Below are 21544 nucleotides of genomic sequence, written 5' to 3' on the forward strand. Positions count from 1 at the left end.
CCCATCTATTTGCCATGAAGTGTTAGGACCAGATGCCATGATCTTAGTTTTCTGAATGTTGAGTTTTAAGCCAACTTTTTCACTCTTCTCTTTCACTTTCAAGAGGCTCTTTAGTTCCTCTTCACTTTCTGCCATAAGTGTGGTGTCATCTGTGTATCTGAGGTTATTGAAATTTCTCCCGGCAATCTTGATTCCAGCTTGTGCTTCTTCCAGTCTAGCGTTTCTCATGATGTACTCTGCATATAAGTTAAATAAGCAGGGTGACAATGTACAGCCTTAACGTACTCCTTTCCTGATTTGGAACCAGTCTTTTGTTCCATGTCCAGTTCTAACTGTTGCTTCTTGACCTGCATACAGATTTCTCAGGAGGCAGGTAGGATGGTCTGGTATTCCCATCTCTTTAAGAATTTTCCACAGTTTGTTATGATCCACCGTCAAAGGCTTTGACGTAGTTAATAAAGCAGAAGTAGATGTTTCTTTGGAACTCTCTTGCTTTTTCGATGATCCAACGGATGTTGGCAATTTGATCTCTGGTTCCTTTGCTTTTTCTAAATCCAGTTTGAACATCTGGAAGTTCACGGTTCACATACTGTTGAAGCCTGGCTTGGAGAATTTTGAGCATTACTTTGCTAGCGTGTGAGATGAGTGCAGTTGTGTAGTAGTTTGAGCGTTCTTTGGCATTGCCTTTCTTTGGGATTAGAATGAAAACTGACCTTTTCCAGTCCTGTGGCCACTGCTGAGTTTTCCAAAATTGCTGGCATATTGAGTGCAGCACTTTCACAGCATCATTTCAGGATGTGAAATAGCTCAACTGGAATTCCATCACCTCCACTAGCTTTGTTCGTAGTGATGCTTCCTGAGGCCCACTTGACTTCGCATTCCAGGATATCCGGCTCTAGGTGAGTGATCACACCATTGTGGTTATCTGGGTCATGAAGATCTTTTGTGTACAGTTCTTCTGTGTATTCTTGCCACCTCTTAATATCTTCTGCTTCTGTTAGGTCCATACCATTTTTGTCCTTTATTGTGCCCATCTTTGCATAAATTGTTCCCTTGGTATCTCTAATTTTCTTGAAGAGATCTCTAGTATTTCCCTTTCTATTGTTTTCCTCTATTTCTTTGCATTGATTACTGAGGAAGGCTTTCTTATCTCTCCTTGCTATTCTTTGGAACTCTGCTCTCAGATGGGTATATCTTTCTTTTTCTCCTTTGCCTTTTGCTTCTATTCTTTTCACAGCTATCTGTAAAGCCTCCTCAGACACCATTTTGCCTTTTTGTATTTTTTTTTCCTTGAGGATGGTCTTGATCACTGCCTCCCGTATAATGTCACAAAGCTCTGTCCATAGTTCTTCAGGCACTCTGTCAGGTCTAATCCTTTGAATCTATTTGTCACTTCAACTACATAATCACAAGGATTTGATTTAGGTTATACCTGAATGGTCTAATGGTTTTCCCTACTTTCTTCAATTTAAGTCTGAATTTGGCCATAAGGAGTTCATGATCTGAGCCAGTCAGCTCCTGGTCTTGTTTTTTGCCAACTGTATAGAGCTTCTCCATCTTTGGCTGCAAAGAGTATAATCAATCTGATTTCGGTGTTGACTGTCTGGTGATGTCCATGTGTAGAGTCTTCTCTTGTGTTGTTGGAATCCGGTGTTTACTATGACCAGTGCGTTCTCTTGGCAAAACTCTGTTAGCCTTTTCCCTGCTTTATTCTGTACTCCGAGGCCAAATTTGCCTGTACTCCAGGTGTTTCTTGACTTCCTACTTTTGCATTCCGGTCCTGTATAATGAAAAGGACATTTTTTTGGGGTGTTAGTTCTAGACGGTCTTGTAGGTTTTCATAGAACCGTTCAATTTCAGCTTCTTCAGCATTACTGGTCGGAGCATAGACTTGGATTACTGTGCTATTGCATGGTTTGCCTCGGAAACAAACAGAGATCTGGACATGGGTCTAGCTTGGACTTTAAAAACTCCATCAGTCATGGCACTGGCAGACGGCTTCTTTACCACTAGCGCCACCTGGGAAGGCCAACTCCATCATTCAGGGCACCACAGCCATTTGAAATTGCCATAGTGCAACGTATCTTCTTTGAGGTCATCTGCGTTTGTGAGGAAACCTTAGTCACACACGACTGAGGACTGGGAGGCGTTCTAATATTCCAATAACACACACAACAGGAGGGGACTACAAAAATGTGGAGAGAGAAAAAAAAAGCCTCTAAAGCATTCAGAGTATTGTACGAGCACCCTCTAAGGAAGCTGTCTTTATTTGTATTTTGAGAGTGAACACATATATGGAAAACGCTGTGATGGTGATACAAGGCTCAGTCCCTTTTTAACTGACTTCCTAGGGAGAAAGTCAAAGACGTGGAAAGCAGAACAATGGAATGCGAACACAGAAATTACCTCTGTTCACCTCGGTGAGTAAACACATGGCCTAAATGCAGCCATTCCCAAGACGCGTCTTTGCTGGAGGTGAAGGCTAAGTAAACAAAACGCCAGGCTGTGTGTGAGACAGGTGTGATGCTGCATATACTGGCCTTGTGTGCGGAGAAGGAATTTTGGTCAGACCATGAAGAGGAAGGCAGATGGTCACATGGAATCACAAGTCCAGTTCTTTGTGACCGGGCACGTTTTGCTGGCAACAGTTAACTGTACACACGGCCGTTTACTGGAACAGGGGCTTCGGTTTCCCTTCCCACCCCCAAAGCAGCACAACAGGTAGGTAACGGACGCAGAACAGAGGAGCATGTTGTTAACTGGGGGACTTCAGTGCAGCCTGTGGGAATGAATCCATGGGCCGGGCTGGAGTGATGGTGCCCTCGGCCGCATTCCCCAGGGTCCTCTTATGTTGTGCGATGGTTATTTACAGGACGGTTAGACAAAATAGTTAACTACTAAAGGTATCCCAAAAAGGGCCTGAGAAAATCTGGTTAAAATGTATAACCTTGTATTGCTACGGATGGGAGCAGTCGTTTTTATCTCTTTTAAAAATAATAAAAAGATTCTGTTAAAAAATATATTTATCCAGAAAGATGTTGATTTGAACTCTAAAAAGCAAGGTGGATTCACCATTTTCCCTTTTGAGTACAGAGCCACTGAGTTCTGTCTGTAGCTCCCTTGCTCATTTCAAGCCCACCCTTTCCTCTCAGTGTGCCCAGGGCACGTGGTGGGGTCTTCCCAGGCCTCTGAGTGGAGACCTCTCACCAGAGAAGGCATGGAACACACCCCTGCTTTGGTGATCCTTTGGCCAGCCTGCCCACTTCAAGAACAAGCCTCGGGCTGTCCTAGCTGCTCCTTCAGGGTCAGAATTAGCTGCCTTGGGTTTAGCCTGGAGGATCCTGCTCTCAAAGGAACTGCCTTTACAAATTCAAATCAGGCCCCTCCTCGACAAGAAGAGGAGTGAGGTGGTTTGAAACTATCAGTAATTTTTAAGGCTAAGGCAACTTCCGTTGTCATCTGTGTATCTTAATTTGATGCAAATAGTTAACCCTAAATCTAAAATAGATCCTGTACTTATCTCCTCTTCAGCTGGGGTGGGAGGGTTGGAATAAGGTGGGGGTGGCTTAGGAACAGTGAGGGTGCCCTGGAAACCCTGTACAAAGGTAAAAATTAAAGAGCAGATCGGCACAGGTGATCCATTTCTTTGGTGAACTGTAAAGAAGTGTCTCCTAGGTCCTCATACACCACACTCTGCAAAGGCTGCTCCTCTCTTCTATAAAAGCACCCGACTCTGCAAGAACTCATCATCACTCCTTGATAAAAATTAATCTACAAACCTGGGGGGAGGGGCAGTGGGAGGAGGGACTGGGTTTGTATCTAAAGCTGGTAAGTAAAAAACGTGACCTGCAAGCCAACAGAGCTAATGGAAAGTGACGATGCTCTCCTCCCCTGATGCCTGGAGCGCAGGGGCGGCGGGACCCCAGCCCCTTCACAGGGGAGCGTGGCGGGTGGGCCCCGAGGAGCCCCGGCTCTGCACCTCTGCAGAAAGCAGGGGACAGCTGCCTTCTGTTGCACCCGTGTGAGATGCAGTCCCGCGCAGGCGCAGTCCCTCGGCGGGAGCGCAGACAGGAGGCGGGAGGCAGGTGGGCCTATTTCTCAGTAAGTGACAACTGGAGGACTTGCTGCAGCTCCGCCTCCTCCTCGCGCAGCCGCAGCTCGCGCTCCTCCAGCTCTTTGGCGGAGAGCTCCATGGCCAGCTGCAGGTCGCTGTCAAAGCGGCTGGTCTCACTGGAGGTGCCAGAGCCCAGACCTTCGGAGCTGCTGAGGAGGCTCTCCTGGATGGCCCTGCGTTACAAGCACAGAGGGGAAGAAACAGTCACCCGCGCGGGCCAGCAACACCCATGCTTCTTAGCCCGGGACCCAGTGCCCGCCGTGCCAGGCGCTTCTTGTCCGCTCAGTATGCATGAGGCCATCAATCTCACCTAACTAGGGGTGCAGGTGCTGGGTACTGGTACACACCTGCCCGAAATTACCCAGCCTCTAAGGGCAGGGCTAAGAATTGAACTCGGATCTATTTTAAAGCAAATCCCAACTTCTTCAACAGGTTCTCATATGTGCCCAGACTATAGGAAGATGCTCCATAAAATGAGTCTTTCCAGGTTAACTCCTCCTCAAACGGATAATCTGGCAACTCTCCAGTGGTCCGGTGGTTAGGACTCCAAGGTTTCATTGCCAAGGGCGTAGCTTTGATCCCCAGTGGGGGAAATTGTATAAACTTCCCACTAAGGGCAACTTAGCCCTTCTGTGATCATATTACATTCTTCGCAGAAGATCAGAAAACATTAACGAGGTGCCTTTCTGCCCGTGACACTGGTAGAGGAACTGGTCAGCAATTCTATCACCAGTTCCTGGAAGCTCAGCCACCGTGAGCTTAGAGCTAATTCAATGAGGAACTGCCACAAAGGAAGCAGGAGAGCCAACATTTTATCAAGTCTCTCCCACCAGGCCTGCTGCTGCGTGTCCTAGGCACCTGTACCAACCTCAGGTTAATCAAGAGTCATGTCAATCACCTCTCATACTGGGCATCATAGGCATGTGCCTGGTTGATCCCTCCATTAGAAGCTGGTCCTGAAAGCTCCTAGGAAAGACAAACGGATGCACGTGAATACCCCTTAGAAGGAATAAAGTGTTGTACTGACAACAAAATGAAAGCAGCAAGAACAAAGTTAACAGTATTTCAAGTCCATTATCATCGGTGCTGGGTGGAAAAACTAACAGGGACTGGGATTATTTCTAAAGTAACACCCAAACATCAGGTAGTACAGGGTCCGCTACCCTGACTGACAGCTCCCAGTTTCCCTTACTTGATATCAAACCAATCTATTAAAAACTACTCAACCTTAGGCAAAGTTTAAATGAACAGAGCAAGACCAGAATACGTAACTCATTATTGGTCATCTTTGGCTACTCCTCTTTTCAAAGTGTATGGTCAAGGTTGATGTAGCTGTTGGGCAGAAATAAGCTCACTTAGAATGGGGAAAGGAAAAGCACGCTGGATTGATGGTGAGGGTGAGGGGAGGGAAGCCTCTCGGGAACATGCCAGCACTGGGGTCTGGCCCTTGGCCCAGCAGCCTCAGAAAACAAAATGGCTCTAAGAATGGGTCCATGGCAGGGGGGGCTCATGCTACCGAGCTCTGAGCCTCCAGAAAAAGCAAGAATGTGAAAAACCTAGGCTGGGAGGACACTGGAGTGTGGGCACCGTTCTCAAAGCTTAGTGGCTCCGTGAAGGCAGGCACTGGGGCTGCTTCACCACAGAACCTCCCAGCACCTGGCACAAAGCAGGCACTGTGCAAACATCTGCTGGATGAATGATGTGAGGAAAGCAGTGGATAGCAGGAGCCTAGGACCACACCAAAAGGCAGAAGCAGACCCCACTCTTGTAGAGCAGGAAGTCACCAAGTCTGGCAGGGAACATCCTGTAAATGATGCTGACTGGGGCTACGCATGTGGTCTTATATAAGAAGCGTTCATAAAAGACCAGGGACATAAAATATAACCTAGGTAAATACCACATATATGCCAAACTTGTCATTTAGAACCAAAGACTGGGGCCAAACGGGAGGGTAAAACCTTCCCAGCCCTGCCATTGGTTCTGATACATGTACCTGGCTTCGGCTGGACTCCAGTAAGCTCTGCTGGATGGCAAACTGCATTATCTCATAATCTTCGTCCTGCAGATGCACGTTTCTGCCATTGTCTTGAACGTGGTAAGACTCAGGGATTTCAAACACAGACTGATCAACCTCGAAGTTTGTGAGAGGGGAAGCTGCAACACAGAAGGTAACAGTCCAGTGCCTGAGTAAGCAGAATAAATTTCCACTTCAACTTTTATAAAAATTTTTTAAATTAAAATGATTAATATCAAGATTTGCTGTTAGGTGAGAGAGATTTCGAAGAAGAATAACCTCGACAGGGAAAAGTACCAGAATACTGTTTGTTTTTTTTTTTTCCTTTTTGCCTTGACTTTTTTTTTAGTAATATAATGCATAATCACCAAAAAAAAAAAAAAAATACACAAGACTGCAAAATTAAAAGTGAAGATCTCTCTCCCTACACCCTGTCTGCTATTTCCAAATGCCAGAGGTAACCAGTGTTTACTTGTGTGTCCTCTGAGGAATGTGATGTCTGTTTGTAGATATACACACAATCACACCAATGTCTTTATGTTTTATTATTATGAAAAATAGTAAACATATAAAAGAGTATATAATACACCTGTAAACTCAAAAGTGATATTAATAAAAACAAAGGCCTGCATATCCTTCAACTAGCCTAAGACACAGAATACTATTGTACCATAATAAAAAAGAAACTGAAAAAAACCCAATTAAGTTTCAGTATAAGTGAGTAAACAGGAAGATAAAACTAAAAAATAAATCCATTTACAACAGCATCCAACATCTGAATGGGACTGATGGCAAAGGAGCCTGAGGAAATTAGGGGGAGTTAATGGAAATGTTCTGTATCTTGCCTGTGGTGATGGTTACATGGGTTTGTATACATTTGTCAAAACGCAATGAACTGTCACATTTAAAATGGGAGGATGTGATTACATGTCACACCTCAGTAAAGCTGTTTTTTAAGATAGGCTGTCTTTTTAATTCAAGAGGCGTCATATTCATACATTCCTACAAAATTTTTGTTTTACTTAATTGAAACTAAATCTAAAATTTTCTTTCATTCAGGACAGAAATCAACTTCATAAGATACTCTAATTTCAAACCGAATAATCAGTATAATGATTAAATGTATGAATTTTTTTTTAAACCACAAAATCCAACTTTTTTTTTTACCTGAATCAGGCTGGGTCCCTTCCACATGTTGAGATACAGTTTCTTCAGCAGTGCTACAGCCATTAACATTTCCAAATGTAATCCGTGCATTTAAGACATGAAACAAGGGAATTTCTAACAAAATAAAAGCTTTTATAAATAAACTTTATCCAGAAGAATAACAGCCACCACTTACTGAGCACTTACTACGCTGGTACCATGCTAAGTACTTTCTATAAGTATGATTTCATTTAATCAAAACAACCCTTTCCCAATATTCATATAGGAAGACTGAGATTAAAGAGAGGTTAAGTGACTTCTTCTAGATCACAGGAAGTGATCGAGCCAGGTTTCAAGTGTTATGAATATACAACTATCCAAAAGGTAAATTCTTCACAAGCAATTATGTATTATATGTGGTGTCATGTGCACTAATTCAAGCCCTAAAACATATTAATGATCAGAGGATCTTAGTGTCAACTGTCTTCTTCAAATAGTAAGTCTAATTTGAAGTTTCACTTCAGTAAAGTTTGATCTTAAAACAAGGCATGTGTCCCCTTTTTATGCCTTTGTCATCTGTCAGCATCATCTGTAAGCAGCACTGATGGCTGGGGGAAATTCCTAATTTTGATGTGCAAAATGAACTAAGAACCAGGACACTTCTGTAAATCACAATGAACTCGAGGACAAGTCTGCCCTCTTCCATTAAGTCCCTTGTCGGGTGCTCCTCTGCTTGACTGAATGGTACCTATTTTGACGGGAAATCCGGGCGGGAATTCCAGTTTGATGAAGTCTCTCAGCCGGGCAAAATGAGCGCTGGTGCGGGCCATCAGGTCAATGATGGGGACCACCTGCTCTACCAGGGACAGCGGGAACTCCTCACACATCCACAGCGTTGCTTTAAACCTGCCGGATTGGGTAAGATGAGACCAACTGAGGCCGGGTCCCCGAGATGGGGAGACTGCGTGATTTCTCTGCAGTAGCCTAGACAACACCCGCTTCCCTATGCCCCAGTCTCCCCAGTTATCTCACATCCCCTGCGTCAGAGCTGGGAAGGGATGAGAGCCACAAAGAACTTGCATCACCCCGAAATCAGGGCAACTGGGGGCAAACGACCTGTGCCACAAGCCTTAATCGATAGCAAGCAGGGAGTATTGGTAGCTAGGGGAAACCATTTCATTTGATCAGTTGAGGCTTGTCGGCAGTTAAAAACAAAAAAGGAATTCTTATATCCAGTCTATATTCTATTTGGAGAAGGGCTAATAATAAGATGGGAAATTTACTGTCGCCTTTCATCAGATAAAGTGATTTTAATTTTTTGGGGGAGTCACTCAGAATGCGTGATCTCAATTGCCCAACCAGGGGAACTTGTGCTCCTGAAGTAGCAGGGCAAGAAGTCTTATTAACCAAAGGGACTGCCAGGGAAATCCCAGTAATTTGAAATTATTTTTCAAGGGAGGGGCTGGAAGAAGAACCACGACATGGGAAACAGCACAACTTCTCAAACAAATAAGAATCTGTAAGTTGAAAATGACCGCTGAGTCCGTCTTACTTTTGCGTCCTAATCGTCAGCTCCTTCGGCCTTCCGATGTCCCTGTCTTTCAGATCGAACTCTTCGTTGAAGTACTCGTCAGGCGTGATGGCTGTGGGGTTGTGGGCCGTGGCGCACTCTGTCGTGAGGTCCTGCCGAGCCAGAACTCAGGGGAGTCAGAAATGCCAATGCTGCTGGCAAGTGGAGGTCTATGGCACCCAGCCTCTGAGGTGGCTGTGTTAACCAGCTACAGAGCAGCAAGTTCTGGTCATTAACTTTTTTTTTTTTAATTAAGTTACTGCACAGAACACCTACAAACCTATGACCAAACTACATGGCCAAGCCTAAAGGATTTCTCCATTTCAAATCGTTTCTCCAATCTCCTCTGCCTTTTTACCTCCTGATTAGAGAAAGGAAAAAGAAAAGAGATATAGACAGAAATATCTGAAAGCATATCTTCAGACTGAACCCAGGGTTCAATCCCTGGGTCAGGAAGATCCCCTGGAGAAGGAAATGGCAACCCACTCCAGTATTCTTGCCTGAAAATCCCATGGATGGAGGAGCCTGGTGGGCTACAGTTCATGAGATTTGAAGATTTGAAGATCAGGTTCCAGCTCTGTCCTTCTCTAGCCTGTGACACTGGAAAGGTCACTTCATTTTTCAGACCCTCAGTGACATCCGCGGCAGCAAATTTCACACAGTTATTGTGAGGACTGAGTCAGAAAATGTTTGTTAAGGTGCTCTATTAAAATATAAAGTCCCGAATCCTTTTTTTTCTTTCCAGTCCCATTTTTATAGAGAGGTCCTAGTTTAAAACAGATGCGAGAGAAAGCACCTGATTCCTATGATCACTATCTGCATCTAAAAATCTCTTTTCCAAGACTTGCTCATCTGATTCTCTTCCAAAAGAACATCTCCAATTCTAGCTGGGGAGTGCTCTTAAGCTTTTTCAAATAAAGTGGCCTGCTCAGGATGCAGGAAATTCCACCAGAAGCACAGAAAAGTCATCTCCTGTTAAACCATGCTGGAAATCACGCTTTGACTTACCCCTTGAGCACCAAACTGGTGTTCCACAGTCCCGAGCAGCGATTCCAGTGGGTTCCTGTCGGCTACAGAGGGGGGAAAGTTTATTTGACTTTACTTATGATTATAGAAAAAGATTCCCGTTCTACCTTCACGTTTCTCCATCATGCATTAGGAAATCCATCCATGAACAGGCCAATAAAATCATCTCTAATAACCATCAGCTAGCATTCTTTCTGGGGGCTTCCCAGGTCGCTCAGTGGTAAAGAATTGACCTGCCAATGCAGGAGACCTGGGTTCGATCTCTGGGTCAGAAAGATCCCCTGGAGGAGGAAATGGCAACCTACTCCAGTATTCTTGCCTGGGAAATACCACAGACAGAGGAGCCTGGTGGGGCAATAGTTCATGGGGTTGCAGAGAGTCAGATACGATTGAGTGAGTATTTCTATGACACTTTTATTAAGGTCTCTAAGCTCGATGGACAGAGTTTTAAGAATTCAATCAGAATCACTACAAAGAGTTTAGATTTAGGAATGAGCCGGATCTGATTCCAACTGTACCTGTGGGTCACCTCTTGTGTGACTGAGGCCTTGGCTTCCTCCTCTGTCAAAGTGGACTGAAGGGAATAGTAGTGGACGAGGGAGTTAACAGCGACTACATGCTTACCACGTGCTGCAGGCCCTGGTCTCCAACGTGCAGCAACTCATCTCATCCTCGCAATGACTCTTAAGGCAGGTCTGGTAGCGGAGGTGACCGTGGCAGAGTGGGTAGGTAACCTCACAAGGCCCCACTGGCCTCAGCGAGCTGAGATAAGGCGGCCACATGTTGGCCACGTTTTGGTTCAGAGCCCAGGTCCTGTCTGAATCTCCCACCATGATGCTTTGCACTAACTCACTTCAGTGATAAATACTCTTCAATATCTTTATCTACTTTTTCGACTTGACTTCAACAACTGTTCTTCATAAAACATCAGCAAGGCCTTGTGAATGGCTTTAATTACAGCTGATGCCAACTACAGGGAAGTGCCACCAGGAGTGAGTCAGACGAGGGAGAAATTTATAAGGAGGAAATTCACATGGCATGACCCCATCACATTGACCCCCGAGTTTAACAGAGCTGACGAAGGTGTGCTGTAGGCTAGAAATGGGGTGGGGTGGGGGCAGGGAGAAGGGAAGAAATTACCTTTATATCTCTTTTTTTCTTCCTCGGTCAGATGTTCTGTCCGTATTTTGGTGATCACACTGACATTGTTCACCGTGTAAACCTTGAGAGGTGTGTGCAAAAGGAAACAGTGACATGGGGAATCAAAATTCAACAGAGAAGCAATAGCAAGAGCAAGAATGCTGAAGCCAAAACAAAACAAAGCCAAAAAAAAAAAAAATCCAGCAAAATAAAAATGAGAAATGGTTAAACATTCATTAGGACTCTTCAGAGAAAATACAACAGCTACCAACTTAGAAGTGTCTCAGTAGTTACTCTGCATCCCTGACATCTTTCATTACCCCTGAGGAGTTGACAGGGACAGGCTGCTCCTGCCTACTTGCCCTTCGTGTTGCCAAACCCTCTCAAAGAGGGGCCTGCAGTGTAGACCTCCCAGCTGAACTTCTCCTAAGAGAACTGAACCTGTGTCGTGTCCCTGGACTGATTTTTGGTAATCTTATACCAGGACTGACCTGGACAGCCATCTGCTGGGGCAGAAGGAAAATGGAAGGAACACAAGGTTCTCCACACCAGTAAGATTAAGAGAAAACCAGCAAGCCACTGCTTAAAAGGTATTCTGTTTATTGACCCCAAATTATTTTAACTGCCAGGGTCAACGCTCTTGTTTTCAAGGTTGACTAAGGAACACTGGGTCTGAAAAGTCAAATGTTATGGTTCACAGAGAATTAACTGAGGATGCCTAACACTGGATTCCCAGTGTTCAAAGATTCAAGGAACACACGCAGCACTTCTAAGTGCATCTCGCTGAGTGTGACGTAAGCCTTCCTTGCGCACTCAGAGGTCACCAGAGGACCCTGCCGCTCCTGGCAGCGTGGCTGTGAGCCATCAACCCCCACTGTACTGCAGGCCTAGTGGGAGGCCAAGAGACAGCTTCCCAGTTGACAAAATGCCAGATGACTCGAGCAACTGTCGTCTCCACTCTGACAGCTGTGTTCTAAATTCACTGACGTCATGTGAGTGGGCTGGGAGCCTACTGGTTTACAATGAGGTTGACTAAGAATATTGGGAGACTCCTAAAAGCCATTTTGCCATATATATTTTTTAAACCTACTCAGGTGATTAAAAAAGAAAAAAAAAATGAACAAGCATGTTAAGTCTAGTCCTTTCTTTTCCTTTTGTTTTTAAAGAAAAAAATTGTCACTCTCACCAGGACAACTGATACTGGGACTCATTTCTCTACAGCAGTTTCTCTTTGGCCTAACTAGAGACCTCCTTGGGATGTGCTAGTTCACCTTCTGCAAGTCAAATAAGATACAAATCCAAGGAAGAGACACGCTAGACAGAACTTATTTCCCAGAGCACCTCCTCAGCACAGATGCATGACAAAGTCTGAACAGACCCCTCATTTGCATAGAAGCTAAAGAGCTGTATGAAATCTTATTTTAAGAGTGTCCTTTTACCTTTGCTTCGTAACCATTAACAACTTCTGCTTTATCTGTCCTCCAGCCCCAGAATCCGGATTTAGTTCTGATAAAAAGTGAACACCACAAATTTCCACATGTACAATATGCCATTCAGATTCATCCCTGCAGCCTTTACAGGTTTTCTTCCCCCAGCTTAAGTGAGCGAAGGACACTTGGAAATTAGGGTCCCTCTGTCCACGGAAGGATGTTGCTAATGACAGATGGCTCAAACAGCCCCCCGCACCCCCTCCCGCAGTTATTCATCAATTTGCCTAGCCCCCTTGGCAGAGAAAGCCTCCCCTCTTGGCTTCGTGACAAAAGCTGCCAGCAGAGGCGACAAAGGTGGTGACACTCATGGGACAGCTGTCTCAGAGGACTGAGCGCAGACGACCAGCATCCAAGGGCTCACCACTAGGTGGGGAGCCTTTCCTAGGTCATCCGGACCACGGGCACCGACAGGGTCGGCAGCTGCAGCCCGTTGAGCAGCATTATCTCAGCCTAGGAATTCTTAGATCCGTGAGGCACAGGCCATCCTGCTCCTCAGGAAGGAGAAAGCGGGTGGGGCGGGAACTCATGGCTGTGGGGAGCTGTGTGCAGAAGTCGTGAGCACCAGTAAAAAGGCTTGGGAGGCACACTCTGTGTCCGGTTTGGTGCAGCAGTGGTGGGAACCATGTCTCAAGTGGTTTTTTAGCCTAGCCCTTGAGTCCAGCTCCACTGGAGCTGCTTTAAAGCAGTCAGCACTTCGGCAGCAGCTGCAGCCTTGGTTAAGTGCCTGAACCCCTCGTTACTCCACTCAATATATGCCTGGAAAAAAACACATTTAGGAACCAAAAGCAGCCAAGAAGCTGTGGATCGTTTTCAAGGCAGCTCACTCTGGGAAACGCTCCCAAGCCCCGGGGAGCCCTGCCCAGATGGCCCCTTTGTCTAGGATATCACATCCCAGCTCCTTGCGACGGCTGCACTTGAGCCTGCCTTCCGCCCCGACCCTGGGTGACACGGGGCACACACAGGTGGCAGGGAGGGGGTGACCTGCACCCTGTTTTTCCAAACAGTCTGCTTTTCTTCTGATGAGATCTGGTCAAAGAAATTAGTCCTGGCTGGGAAGAAGGAGTTTCAGGTGTTTATTATAGTCCATCACAGAAAGGAGGGGCCAGAGCCTTAGTTTTCCTATTCATTATCCACCATTAGTGCAACATCAGTCAGCAAAAACAAGACCGGGAGCTGACTGTGGCTCAGATCATGAAACTCCTTAATGTAAAATTCAGACTTACACTGAAGAAAGTAGGGAAAACCACTAGACCATTCAGGTATGACCTAAATCAAATCGCTTACAATTATACAGTAGAACTGACAAATAGATTCAAGGGATTAGATCTGATAGACAGAATGCCTGAAGAACTATGGAGGTTCTTGATATTGTACAGGAGGCAATGATCAAGACCATCCCTAAGAAAAAGAAATGCAAGAAGGCAAAATGGTTGTCTGAGGAGGACTTACAAATTGCTGAGAAAAGAAGAGAAGTGAAAGGCAAAGGAGAAAAGGAAAAGATATACCCATCTAAATGCAGAGTTCCAAAGAATAGCAAGGAGAGATAAGAAAGCCTTCCTCAGTGATCAATGCAAAAAAATAGAGGAAAACAGCAGAATGGGAAAGACTAGAGATCTCTTCAAGAAAATTAGAGATACCAAGGGAACATTTCATGCAAAGATGGGCACAATAAAGGACAGAAATGGTATGGACCTAACAGAAGCAGAAGGTATTAAGAAGAGATGGCAAGAATACACAGAAGAACTGTACAAAAAAGATCTTCATGACCCAGATAACCACGAAGGTGTGATCACTCACGTAGAGCCAGACATCCTGGAATGTGAAGTCAAGTGGGCCTCATGGAAGCATCACTACAAACAAAGCTAGTGGAGGTGACAGAATTCCAGTTGAGCTATTTCAAATCCTAAAAGATGATGCTGTGAAAGTGCTGCACTCAATATGCCAGCAAATCTGGAAAACTCAGCAGTGGCCACAGGACTGCAAAAGGTCAGTTTCATCCCAATCCCAAAGAAACACAATGCCAAAGAATGCTCAAACTACTGCACAATTGCACTCATCTCACATGCTAGCAAAGTAATGCTCAAAATTCTCCAAGTGAGGCTCCAACAGTATGTGAACTGAGAACTTCCAAATGTTCAAGCTGGATTTGGAAAAGGCAAAGGAATCAAATTGCCAACATCCGTTGGATCACAGAAAAAGCAAGAGAGTTCCAGATAAACATCTACTTCTGCTTTATTGACTAAGCCTCTGACAGTGTGGATCATAACAAACTGTGGAAAATTCTTAAAGAGATGGGAATAGCTGACCACCTGACCTGCCTCCTGAGAAATCTGTATGTAGGTCAAGAAACAACAGTTAGAACTGGACATGGAACAACAGACTGGTTCCAAATCAGGAAAGGAGTATGTCAAGGCTGTATACTGTCACCCTGCTTGTTTAACTAAAATGCAGAGTGTATCATGCGACATGGTGGGCTGGATGAAGCACAAGCTGGAATCAAGATTGCAGGGAGAAATATCAATAGCCTCAGATATGCAGATGACACCACCCTTATGGCAGAAAGTGAAGAGGGACTAAAAAGCCTCCTGATGAAAGTAAAAGAGGAGAGTGAAAAAGCTGGTTTAAAACTCAGTATTCAAAAACTAAGATCATGGCATCTGGTCCCATCATTTCACAGCAAATAGATGGGGAAACAATGGAAACAGTGACAGACTTTCTTTTCTTGGGCTCCAAAATCACTGCAGATGGTGACTGCAGCCATGAAATTAACAGACACTTGCTCCTTGGAAGAGAAGTTATGACAAACCTAGACAGCATATTAAAAAGCAGAGACATTACTTTGCCAACAAAGGTCTGTCTAGTCAAAGGTATGGTTTTCCAATAGTTATGTATGGATGTGAGTTGAACCATAAAGCTGAGCTGCTGAAGAATTGATGCTTTTGAACTGTGATGTTGGAGAAGACTCTTGAGAGTCCCTTGGACAGCAAGGAGATCAAACCAGTCAATCCTAAAGGAAATCAATCCTGAATATTCATTGGAAGGACTGATGCTGAAGCTGAAACTCCAATACTTTGGCCACCTGATGTGAAGAACTGTCTCAATGGAAAAGACCCTGATGCTGGGAAAGATTGAAGGCAGGAGGAGAAGGGCACGACAGAGGATGAGATGGTTGGATGGTATCACCGACTCAATGGACATGAGTTTGAGTAAGCTCCGGGAGTTAGTGATGGACAGGGAAGCCCGGCATGCTGCAGTCCATGGGGTCGCAAAGAGTCGAACATGACTAAGCAACTGAACTGAACTGAGTGCAATGTGACCCACTCAAGGAAAGAGAGGGCTCCTAAAGGGATGACCCTGCAGGCTAGCTGTCTCCAATTCACATTCCAGAAACACATTTAGGGACCACACCTGACTGATCCATAAAGCCAAGGCCCCTTTTTGTCAGTGATCAATGAAAATCCAGATCTTCCTTTGGGGGAACCAATCGATCCTCAGTTCCTGTCTCTCAGTAAGAACTCGATATCCTGGCACAAGAAATCACAGGGTTTTGGCACCTGGTCTTCTGCGGGACCAAAGGATGACCCAGTCTGCTCCACGGCATCCTTTGTGGATGCTGAGAAATCAGAACCACGTTTTCTCCCTGGGAACCGCTAGGCTCCTCATTCACCCACCTCCGCCCCATCCGCCATCCCGGCTGCTCCATCGCCTTCCCCATGTCCACTCTCTGACAGCTTAGGTCCTCAACTCAACATCTACATCCTGTTTTAAAACCAAGATTCTGGTTTTAACTTCTTGATCAACTGTATGTGTAGAGGCTCTGAAAATGACAGGAGGAAACCCAGCCTCCTCTTCGGCCATTTTCCCTCTGCCTGTCTCCTGAGGGAGACAGCACCCCAAAGGCCATTGAGCTGGTGCTGGGCTCGGAGGCTGCCTCAAGGTGGGCAGGGCAGGAACCTTTCAGATGAGAGAAAAATCCAGACTGCAAACAGAGGGTCTATACCCACAGGCCAAACTTGAACACGGGAAAAGTACATGTTTGCCAACATCGAGCTCCGAGTGACAGATGAGAAGAAAGAAAGGGAAGAAAAAGACTATCCGAATATATCAGACCCTCATCTGCTAAATTTAATCCGCTGAATGCTTGCTCACACCTCACTTGGGTAAGAAGCGGGCAAGCACACTTTTTCTATTTCTACCAGCAAACCTCACCCTCGTGAGGGGCTCAAGTCCTTGCTCGAAGCACAAGAAACTCACTGAGTACATACTTCATTCTGAGCCCCACCAAAACAGCAGCTGCTTTCCAGAAAATTCTCTTTCAGCAACTCCCTATCAGTTGCAAAAGGAGGGTTAGCCTGAACTATCTGAAAACCCCGAGGCCACAGGAATACAAAATGCAACTCAGTACGAACGGAAGGTGCGGTCATTGCCCATCTACCTGCTGGGTAACAGCCAGTAACCATCACCTCTCTGTAAACGACACTTCAGACCAAACAATAACCCTGCAATTCTGCTGCTGAACTAGAGGGAACACTGGCTCTTCTCACGACATCTGAGATTTCAGCTCAAGATTCATTCTTTTTCTCCTTTCAGCTGACGAAACAGAAACCCGGAGATGAAGCTGCTGGCTCAAAGCCGCAGAAGGAGCAGCTCCGCCAGCGGCGCCAGGTTCCTCCAGCCCTCGCTCTCCCGTCTTCCAGCTTTCGGAGCAGAGCCCTGAGCAGGCGGGCCCTCCCGCCCTGCACAGGCAGGTGCTCAAGCCTGGAGATGTCTTCCCAAGACCCTTCCAGGTACGGTCAGTCCCTAAAGCTTGCTGTCCCAGGAAGACAGCGGCTGTCACCTGGTGAGACCGGTGCCCAGAGGCTGACGAAAGGGCACTGACCCTGCCTCAGGGGTATTGCACCCAAGGCAGCAGATACCTGACGTTCTCTCTTCTGCTACCAAACAAACACCTTAATTCCACAGCTTGGTCTAAATTAGGGGGAAGGGGCACTTAAGTCTTACGTCTGACTACACAGAAGACTCCTGGTTTTAGTAATAAATTTTCTACTGGAAAGAAAGATGAAAAGAAAAAGAACAGTTCATATACTCATTAAGAGAGAAGACAGCCTGAGTCCAGGAGAACGCTGTCTGTGTCAGCTCAGATGATGCGGCTTTGGTCTACAGGGAGCGGGATGTGACATCCTAGGCAAACACTCAGGGCTCATGTAGACTCCCTGGGTTCAGTGTGATCTATGGAATAAACTCTTAGCCTAACTAATAGCTGTGACAGCCTCTGTCCCCCTCACAAAGCCCTCCCTGTCTTGGAGCCGCCCCTGGGGAAGACACCCATTCTCACCTGGCTTAACCACGGCAGAGACCTCCCCAGAGGTTGCTCCAGATAAAGTCTGGAATCAAACTGAAACCCTCCAGACTTGCTCAAAACCGTTAGGCCTCATGGAGAAGCAGAGGGCGGGCAAGGGGTAGAACCACATTGAACTGTATGCCAAGTGTGAATCTGACTAATAACCAACCACATTCGATACTGGATTGCTTCTGCCTCAGAAACTCAAGCTCCATGGTTTGGGACAAGAGGAGTCTTGTGGACTGCCAAACACAAAGATAAAATTCAGGTAAAATCCGTTAGAAAAGGGCCCATAAAAGAATATGAAGACGTTTCTCCAAGACTTCACCAACGTGTGATAAAATTGCCATATGGTGGAGGATGTCAGCTGTGGTTTCCATTTGGTTGGAGCAGAGATCAACTTTAAAGCCCACTAGTGTTTCTTATTCCATAGTAGAAAAAAAATTCTAATCCACCCATAGTTTCCAATTAATGTATACATGCTATAAAGATGGCAGTAATGGGATTAGACATGAAAATGCAGAACTTAAATCCGTACCTTTCAAAAGCAATGTTTTTAGTATCAAGGCTGGTGTTAATGACAGGGCTTGTGAGCCGCCTCTCAACCTCCCTGCTTTTAGGTTTCATCAGGTCCAGAGTGAGCCGTTCCATTTCCTGGGAAAGGTCAAAGTGTTCAGTGGTGACCACTTTGTCATCGTGGTTGACTTCCATCAACTCTGCCCAGTTGTCTGTTAACGGAAACAAGGGCGTAACTAAGCACAGTGCAAGGAAGATGTGAAACCAAAGAAGCTTCGTATATTGAACTGCATCATCTTTCACACACACACACACACGAACACGTTTCGATGGTGAAAAATCACTCTAAACTTAGCAACAGCAGTGACGACTACAAGGGAAACCACTCACCTTCTCCTTTAAAGATGAAACTCCGCCTCCCTCTTATCCAGCTCATGTTCTCAAAGCCCAGCAGCGTGATATCCACACGCAGTTTGGCACCGCTTTTCCAAATGCGACAGACGTCATTCGGGCATATTCGGGAAACCAAGGGCACTGGAGAAGAGATGTGCACTACTGAGAAAAGCCTGAGGGCCCGGCAGAACAGTCAGGCCCCGCAAATCAGGACCCTGACTTTACTGAAAGGACAGGAGAAGTGAGATGCCAACGGTCATACAGAACTGGGCCTGGATCCCATGCTTATGATACAAGAAGTCATTCTTAAAGAATGAGAATGGACTTTCAGTTCTAGAGCCGTTTATAAAACTGCAGATCTATGCCCTGCCCAGAGAAAACGCTAAATCAGATTCGCAAGTGTGTTCTCAGCCCCAGATGAACCCCTCTTATTGGCCGCCAGCAGGGCTAGTGAGTGTCCATCTGGCCTCAACCCACTATCCTGTCGTTCCCACAAGTCACAAGATCAGATGTCTAAAACATGATGCTTTATCAAAACTTGGGCTCAGGGTTATTATTTTCATTAAAAAGAACTCAGATGTATAGAAGACTCTCAAGTTCTCTTCCTTCATATACTTTTTAGTTCGTTTAAATGTTTCATGGCAAATATGACTTCATGCCTGAAAGGGAAGTCTGGAAGTGAAAATTGCTGAGGCTCTGGGAGCTGGAAGCTGTCATTAACTGATCTACAAGACACAAAAGTAGAACATCTAGGAAAATTACTGTCAGTCAATTTGCCTTACATAAGATTTTGGAGCAATGCATCCATTTTGTTAAAAAATGAGCTATTCCAATGTTCATCTCATCTTCTTCCTTAGAAAAACAAGTTTAAAAGAATCACATTGAACTACATAAGGAAATGAGTAACTGAATTATGATAAATCTACTTACTAAAGACTTTAGCCCCTTTAAAGTGACATTTTAAAAAACGAATAATATGGATAAATGTCAGCCACAGGTAACAAAAGGAGGAGACAAAATTGTCTATATATTCTATTGACGAATGCTTGGGAAAAAAAGTCCCATGCGTGTGGGATACGATTCGAAGGAACACACCTACAACAGTAAGCACCTGTGCTTAAGTAGGACTGTGGGCGACTGTCACTCTCATGTATGCCTTTCCTAGATTTAAAAAATAAATATATAACTTCCATAAAAGAAAAATAAGCCTATATTCAAGCTAAATGAATTTCAAGCTCACAGCCACTCACCCCAGCTGGTGAATTCCCATTTCATCTGCACGTAAAAATCCGGAGCCTGAAGGACAAAGGTTTAAAAGAAATCACTCCTGCTATCAGAAACTAACACAACATTGTAAATTTGACTATACTCCAATAAAAATTAATTTAAAAAATAAAAGAAAATAAATTACCCTTGGTACCATTAGCGAAACACACACAGTAAGGGCTGATAGGGTTGTTCAAAAGGCAGAGGGAGAAAGAACAGAGAAAATAAGAAGAAACATAAATTGCAAACCCATCAGACTAAATGCCTATTTTTATATTCAGGCTGTTATTTTATCTCACTATAAAATACGTCTAGACAGTTAATAAAGTTAACTGCAGGCGACAAGGTTGGAGGGAGATAAAAGTCAAATCTGATTTAAGGGTTCAGTTGGGTTCCTAGCAGTGAGGGTCACAGGCTGGTCTAAGCAAGGAGAAGGAGTGTGGACCCCACCTGTCCTACAGGGAGCTTGACTGCAAAAGGCTCTGTGTGCTGGGAAGGGTGGGGTGTTTATCAGACCACTCTGAAACCAGGAGGGTGTGAGACATCACTGTCCCCAGGAAGTTATTTTCCTTCAGACTTTTGCCCCTCATTTTCTTCTTAAACTTCTAGAATTTGGCTTTTTGAGGTTTCACACCACCACAGCAAGCCTGTTTAGAATCATTTTCTGACCCACCATGAATTCCTATAGAAGGTTCTGGGAGAGCTACTTAAGAAACCCAAAAAGACAAAAGCTAGAAATTCCAGATTCCAAAGATGGGTAAAGTCATTCCAAGGGACAATGGAAAAGAAACATGGACATGCAGTGAGGAGACACCGTTGAAAGGCTGTTAGGCATGGCCTCTGGTGCCACGGAGCACCAGGTCATATGTGGGCTGTCTGTAACCTCCAACACAGGGTATAATTCAGGGCAGTTCATGGCTATGGATCAACACAGGTGAAAAAAGTCTTCTACATGGAATTTTAAAATGGGGGGGGGGTGACTCTAGGTAAAATAAGTCATTTTCTGCTTTGTCAAATGGACAGATGATGTTTTTAGTTCCTCCTACAGTGAGTTAGACAAGAAAACCAATCTATGTGATCTCTGTGCACTCAAACACACATGTATTTTAAAATCAGTGGATACAACAACTTATATTTCACGGATGGTTTCTGTGCAGTATGTGGAAAATCAATGTCTTAGGCAGGATTTAGCTTAAGTGTTAATATTTTTTTAAGAAGAATGCTCAGATTGTCTCACAGCAAAGTTATTCCTTTTCTCAACAGAGCTGTTAATTTTTCTCAAGAAGTGTGGGAAGCTGATTTATCTAGCAAGTATCTTTGGAAGTACTTGGGGGAGCTCACTTCTGTGCTTCAACTGAGAATAAATGATGTGAAAACTGAACCGCTGGCTGCCTCAGGAATACTGCACATGACTGACCAATAAGACAGCTACGGCAAGTGACAAAGGCTATCTGAAGAATGGTAACTATCATCCCAAACAATCCAAGGGGGACTTCCCTGATGGTCTAGTGACTAAGACTCCACACTC

At 45.0% G+C, this 21544-nt stretch overlaps 1 protein-coding gene across 2 annotated transcripts in view; it reads right to left on the reverse strand.

Moving 5' to 3' along the window:
- Nucleotides 1-2233: 2233 nt before the first annotated feature.
- Nucleotides 2234-21544, reverse strand: part of ANKRD13A (ankyrin repeat domain 13A) — a 34440-nt gene continuing 15129 nt past the window's right edge. The window contains exons 4-15 of one of the 2 annotated variants that reach the window (XM_086348345.1): nt 20001-20046; nt 18748-18891; nt 18380-18569; nt 12450-12516; nt 11011-11092; nt 9853-9914; nt 8827-8957; nt 8023-8180; nt 7296-7409; nt 6108-6268; nt 5013-5080; nt 2234-4287 (exon numbers count right to left, since the gene is read on the reverse strand). In XM_086348345.1, the coding sequence (XP_086204471.1) occupies nt 4092-4287; nt 5013-5080; nt 6108-6268; nt 7296-7409; nt 8023-8180; nt 8827-8957; nt 9853-9914; nt 11011-11092; nt 12450-12516; nt 18380-18569; nt 18748-18891; nt 20001-20046 (1419 nt within the window). In that variant the 3' untranslated portion in view covers nt 2234-4091. Of the gene's footprint in view, nt 4288-4982; nt 5081-6107; nt 6269-7295; nt 7410-8022; nt 8181-8826; nt 8958-9852; nt 9915-11010; nt 11093-12449; nt 12517-18379; nt 18570-18747; nt 18892-20000; nt 20047-21544 lie in introns of both variants that reach the window. The other variant, XM_086348347.1, reaches the window with a different exon arrangement.

The sequence above is a fragment of the Bos grunniens genome, chromosome 17 (genome assembly GCF_055505025.1).
Source record: "Bos grunniens cultivar Pamir isolate PY7600 chromosome 17, Bosgru_T2T1.0, whole genome shotgun sequence".
Classification (NCBI taxonomy): Eukaryota; Metazoa; Chordata; class Mammalia; order Artiodactyla; family Bovidae; genus Bos; species Bos grunniens.